Source organism: Phodopus roborovskii, unplaced genomic scaffold (assembly GCF_943737965.1).
Source record: "Phodopus roborovskii unplaced genomic scaffold, PHOROB, whole genome shotgun sequence".
Classification (NCBI taxonomy): domain Eukaryota; kingdom Metazoa; phylum Chordata; class Mammalia; order Rodentia; family Cricetidae; genus Phodopus; species Phodopus roborovskii.
The window spans coordinates 3,961,832-3,968,263 of record NW_026126417.1 but is presented as its reverse complement, the minus strand read 5'-3'; the positions used below and the strand labels follow the sequence as shown (position 1 = coordinate 3,968,263).

The 6,432-nt window shown below is 35.3% G+C and overlaps 1 protein-coding gene across 1 annotated transcript; it reads right to left on the bottom strand.

Annotated features, from left to right (window-relative positions):
* Positions 1-4,229: 4,229 nt before the first annotated feature.
* LOC127221726 (olfactory receptor 4F3/4F16/4F29-like) lies at positions 4,230-5,177 on the bottom strand. The gene has a single exon (XM_051183737.1). It carries the CDS (start codon positions 5,166-5,168, stop codon positions 4,230-4,232), a length of 939 nt encoding a protein of 312 aa, XP_051039694.1. The 5' UTR covers positions 5,169-5,177.
* Between the last annotated feature and the right edge of the window lie 1,255 nt (positions 5,178-6,432).

Genomic DNA, 6,432 nt, shown 5'->3' with positions numbered 1-6,432 from the left:
AGAGGGGGATGGTAGGAGCCAAAGATGTCAAGGACATCAGAAGAACACAGGCTCACAGAATCCATTAAGCCAAGCTCTTAGGGGCTCACAGAAACTGAAGTGACAAATGTGAACCTTATATGGTCTGAGCTAGATCATCTGCATAAACTTTATGGTTGTGTAGCTTAGTGTTTTGTGAGACTTTCAACAGTGGGAGTAGGGGTGTCTCTGATTCTTTTGCCTGTGTTTGGAACCCTTTTTCCTCCTACTGGGTTGCCACATCCGGCTGTAATATAAGGATTTGTGCCTAGTCTCATTGAGTCTTATTAGGTCATGTTCAGAGGATATCCCTGGGAGGCCTACTTTTTTTGAAGGGGAAAAAAGTGGAGGAGTTGGTAAGAGGAAGGGGGATGCTGCTGTAGGGATATAATATAAGAAAAAAATAAACATTAAAAAATGAAACAAAAAATGAAAATGATATGTTTGAGTTGTTGCAAAGCAAGTACATGATTATATAATATAAAAAGATAGGCAAAGGGGTCGCATAAAGTTATGAAATGCTAGATTAAATGAATTGTAGTATTTGCTTTTAATCTTTCTTCATACACATGCTTTTTCAGGTTCTTTGGGTCTTTTTGTTTTGTTTTGTTCTGGTTTGGTTTGGTTCGGTTTGCTTTCTTTAAAGAGCTCATCACCATGTGCTACCTTAACTCATGGACTCTCTCTCTCTCTCTCTCTCTCTCTCTCTCTCTCTCTCTCTCTCTCTCTCTCTCTCTCTCTCCCTTATCTCCTGCTTCTGAAATAGCACCCTTCCTTGGAGTATTTTTCCCTAAATGCTAATGAAATTATTCTCAAAGATCAAAAAAAGTAAAAGAAAGGAATAAATAAGAATAAAAGAAAAATAAAAAAGAACTGTGAATGTGAAAAGTTGGTATATAATTTTGAAAAAAAAATTAAGCTTACAATAATTAGACATAAAACATTTTTAGTTGGGAATTTTACTCCCTCAGTTAAATCTTATCTGTATTTTCACTTTGCAGAGTGTTTCAAAGCCTTAAACCCAAGAAAATTTAGACCCTCCTAATTTAAGAACATCACTGCATTTACTTAACAATTTGAGAAATATAAACAATCCTTTATAATTTTTAAATAGATGTTTATGTGAAAGCTGGCCTCATACCTCCTTAAGGTCTTTCTGATAAGATCACTGATAAGAATCAAATGAATACAAAAAACTCCAACTATAAAGGGCAGATGAAAACAAGAATAATAAATTAAACTTGCATTTCTGAGTACTATTTACTTTGAGATTTAGAAATGACATTTTATCAGAACTTCTGTGTACAGCACTGGAAATTTTGGTCTCCTGTTAAAATCTACTTCTGGTCAGGTTATTGGTAACACTCTTCCAATCTGGAAAACATGAAAATTTCTAAAATTTTGATCCTATTTTACAGAATAGTGACCAAAGCTTTCATAAAAGGAAAATAGTTCATACTCACCTATTTTTAAAAGTGAAGAGAAATATACAAATTTTCTCCTTTTTGTATATATTATTGATATTTTCCTTGGATAACAGTTCATAAGATATTGTATCATTCATTCAATTAAGTATCATTGATCATAGGATGGTTACTTATAAGTTTAATAGAAAATGTTGCAAGGATGTTTGACTTCCCAAGGCCATTTACAATGTGGTTCTGGATCAGTTATTTCACCTTTTCAAGTACTTCAGTTGTTTAACTAGTCCCTTGTGATGTTCAATTTCTTTTCTTAACTTCCCTCTACATTTCCTGTCTTCCTAAACCGGTTTAGGATGTGACTCATATCTACAATAGTTGCAATCACACACTACCATCTGAGAATAAGACTCAAGCATTAACTTTATTTCCATCCATCCATCTTACCTGAATGATAACAACAGCATCTTGGCAGCGACAGATTTCTCTGTGTTCTCTCACATAAAGTGCCACAGGGAGATAAGAAGCTAATTATATACACCTCAAGAGGCCACTGACCAAAGGACACTACAAAACGACAGCAAATTAGAAGGATCACATGGTTACAGGATCCTCTTCTCTGGAGACTTACTTGGTTTGACCTATATGACCAAAGAATTTGATAACTCATAGTATAACACTGAGTAGAAAGATCATAATAAAACAGGGATTTTTGAGGCATCAATAACCTATGTGGATATAAAAGCTAACAATTATGGCTGGACATGGTTGTGTATGCCTTTAATCCTAATGTTCATAAGGTAGAAGCAGATATATTTCTGTGAGTTTGGGGCCAGTTTATCTACAGAGTGAGTCCCAGAATGTCCAATGCTACATAGTGATACCCTGCCTCAAAAAACTTTCATTTCATTAAAAATTAAATTACAAAATTTACATGTAAATGGATGAAACTAGAAATGGATCATTCTGAGCAAAGTAAGCCAGGCCCAGCAAAATGAAGGTCACATGTTTTCTCTCATTTGTAAATGTAAGCTTTGAATCATCAGCTATGTATCCATTGCCTTTGTGATACCCATAGAAGTCAAGAAAGTAGTGATGGGATTGTGGGGGCGTAGTTACATTTTACTTACTGTAACAAGGTCTCTCAATTGAATCCAGAGCTCAACAATCAGCTAGTGTAGCTAAATAGCCCACATATCCTGAGGATTACATGTGTCTACTATGCCTGCCCAGCTTCTGGGGATCATATCTCAAGTCCTCAAGTTTATGTGTCAAGCACATTGTCTACTAACCTATCTTCTATCCTTTCATATTTCCATATGAATTTTAATATTGATCTCCTTTTGCTTATGTAAAGAATATAATTTGAATTTTAGGGATGCCAAGGTAGGAATACTCCAAGGTTAAAGGTTAAAATGCAACCTTTGCAGCTACATGTCTGGCATGTGTTGCTCATAATGACATCATCAGTATGGCAAGGAGCACAGGTAACTATACTCCTCCATACCTATTGCCTTAACCAATGAGCTCACTTCTCTATCTTGATTCAGTTCTTTCATAATATTTGAAGGTCCCATTCAAGCTGCAAAAGAGAAAAGCAATCAATACTGCTGCACAACTATAAAGCTTATGGACCATAACAATGAACAGCCTGGCAAGAAAACCCCAATAGTGCAAGATTGGCACTTCCACCTGGAAAATAACCAGTGGTTTTCTAACTGGACCCAGTGCAAGGGAAACCATGCTTGGTACTGTAAACTTAGACAGTTACCCATGGCTCTAGGCATCATAGACTCTAGAAGATAACCTAATATTGCCATTCTGCTGTGGGCAATTAATGGATTCTGAGAGTGTTTGAATCAGTATTCAGCAGCGGTGACATCCCTAATAGGGTATCCATTCACATGTTATTCACCAAAGCATATTTGTAATACTAAGTGGACTCAGAAAAATTGTCGATATGAATATATGCACAGCAATAATTAAAGAAGCAGTCATGAATTTATGACAAATTGGAGAATGACATGAGAAGAGTTACAAGGCCAAGAAGGAAATGTGAAAATTATATAAATGCTGTACGCATGGATACAATCCTCAAAAACAAAATCATGATTTATAGACAAAAAGGGTGCAAACATACAGAAGAAAGATGAATAGAAATTGAATGGCTTTGAGTAACAAACTCTCCCTCAGGCAGAAAAACTCAGCATGTTTCCTTGGCTTCTTCCTGCTTTCCACACAGCTCCTCTGGCTGCACATTTTAGACTTCTATGGGTGCTCTGAAATTCCTGAACTCTGTCCAAAACCTGAAAAGTCCACAAAATTGTAAAAATGTGTGTGCAAGCTACAGACATGGAAAATAACCTAATTCAATGTCTACTGAATTTGGCTATGTTCTATGGAATATAGCCAACAAATACAGTTCACAAGAGTATTTTCTACTCAAAATGAAAATTTTCTCTGTTCTAAAAGTCTTAAAGAAAAATTTCCTCTTCTATATGTCTAAGAGTTTTTTTAAAACAAATGCCAACCCTTAAGAATTAAGAATCCTAATTAATACGATCATTGCACTATAAATATATGGAATTTTGTGGTGACATTTGTAAAAATGTACCCTTTCCTTTCAAACATCAGATAAAATGGCATGTATGTATGTATGTATGTATGTATGATGTGTGTATATTTATATATGTATAAATAAACACATCAAAATATGCAAAGAATGTTATCCTGAGAGGTTGGTTAATAATGAAATTCCATGCTCAAAGAAGGCTATTACAATGTAGTTATTCAGGAGCTTTTTCTATACCCCATTAGCTGGCTGAATATTCTCCTAATTGCTATCTTCATTTCTTGATTTCTCAATGTGTAGATCATGGGGTTCAAAAAAGGAGTGACAACTACATCAAATAGGGCCAGAAACTTATCCAAGTGTGTGAATGAAGAAGGCCATGTATATAAAAATATGGCAGGACCAAAGAATAATACCACCACAGTCACATGAGCTAAAAGGGTAGACAAAGCTTTGTAGGAACCACTTGAAGAGTGTTTCAGAACAGTAAATATAATGACAATATAGGAAATGAGCAGTATGATGAAGGAACCTATAGACATGAATCCACTATTGATTGAGACCAGTAATTCCAATCTGTATGTGTCTACACAAGCAAGTTTGATGAATTGAGGAAGGTCACAAAAGAAGTTGTCCAATATGTTAGGGCCACAGAGAGGTAAATTTACTATGAAAGCCAGTTGCATAACAGAGTGCATAAGGCCAACTACTAAGGCAGTAATTAAGAAGAAGATACACTTCTTGAGGCTCATTATGGTCAGATAATGGAGAGGCTTACATATGGCCACATATCTGTCAAAGGCCATAGCCATGAGCAGCACCATCTCCACACCACCAATGGCATGAATGAAGAAGATTTGAATTACACAACCACTAAAGGAGATGACTTTGTGTTTTTTGAATAAGTCATACATCATCTTTGGTGAAGTGACAGAAGAAATACCCACATCAGTGAAGGAGAGGATGGACAGAAGAAAGTACATAGGGGAATGTAAGCGATGGTCAGAAGCCACTGTGAAAATTATGAGACAGTTTCCCATTGTGCTTGCCATATACAACACTGAGGAGAACACAAGAAGCAGCAGTTGGATATCCCAGGAGTTGGTGAGTCCCAGGAACACAAACTCTGATGACACAGAATGATTCACTCTTTCCATTGACTTTGTTGTCAGTGCTACCTAAAGGGGAATTAGGATAATTATATTAATAGACTAAAATGACAAATCTGAAACGTGTGAAACTTTATTTGTACTTTAAGGTCATGATCAACCTAAAGAACAACAGATATCTGAACATGACTATTTAATAGAGAAGTGCACATTTCAATCACACTGAAACATCACTTGATACTTCTTGAACGTCGTATTAACAAAGAGTCTAAATATAACAAGTTTGATGACTACTTTTCTCCTCTAGGGTTATGCATATCACCTGCTAGCACTATAAAAGCTTACTTACAAGGGTGAAGTTTCCATGTGAATATTATGCTGACTTTTCCAAGTTGAAACAGGGATAAGAACTAAAAAAGTCACAAGTTTGAGAGGATAACTTACTACAATTATTCTGTTAAACTAACATAGCATTTTACAGACTCCTAATGACCTATTGTTGTACTCATAGATTAATGCATCTCTCAACTCTCATCAAAGAAATTGAGTTTTATAGTAAATGACAATTAACAAAGAGATTTACAACTGACCAAGATAACGAGGAGAGATTTGAGAATGCTTAGCCTTAAGAAAGATGTCTGTAGTATACCTTATCTCCTAAGGCTCATGAATTACTGCAGAAGAATGAGGCAGAACAGTTTTAAAATGTAGAAAGAGCAAGAAAACTGTGATTTCCTGATAGAAGGGCATTTCCACATATGCAATTCACAAGGGTTGTGACAGCATCCACAAGACCTGCAAAGGCTTAAGCCATACAAAACTTCAACATAGAAAAAAGAAGTGGTCATGAAGTCCCATGCCTAGCTGAGGAGCTATTGGCAATTGATAGAAAATAATAAACAAAACAAGAGGATGATCATCACTGCCCTGGATTATTCAGTCTATAGTCTGCATGTTCAAAAGTCTGATAAGAACCATGATGTCATACCAAGTATTTTGTTCAACCCTTAATACAAGAGTTTATCACACTATTTTGCAGATCTAATTGTGTCTGATCAAGCAGTGTGACAGATAAACAGAATATGGTCATTGGGTCCAAATTACCAGGATGACTGAACATTGAGCCTCAGATTACATGTCAAATCCACATAAAGTAGTTTAATTTTCTCTTAAGATTTAGTGTTAAACAATAAAATATAGTAATATATTCACTGTGTATTTTTAACACTAAATATTAAATAACATTAATATTTCTTTTATAACGTCCAGCACATTTGAAAATCTAATGAATAAAAAAACAAATATTATCAGT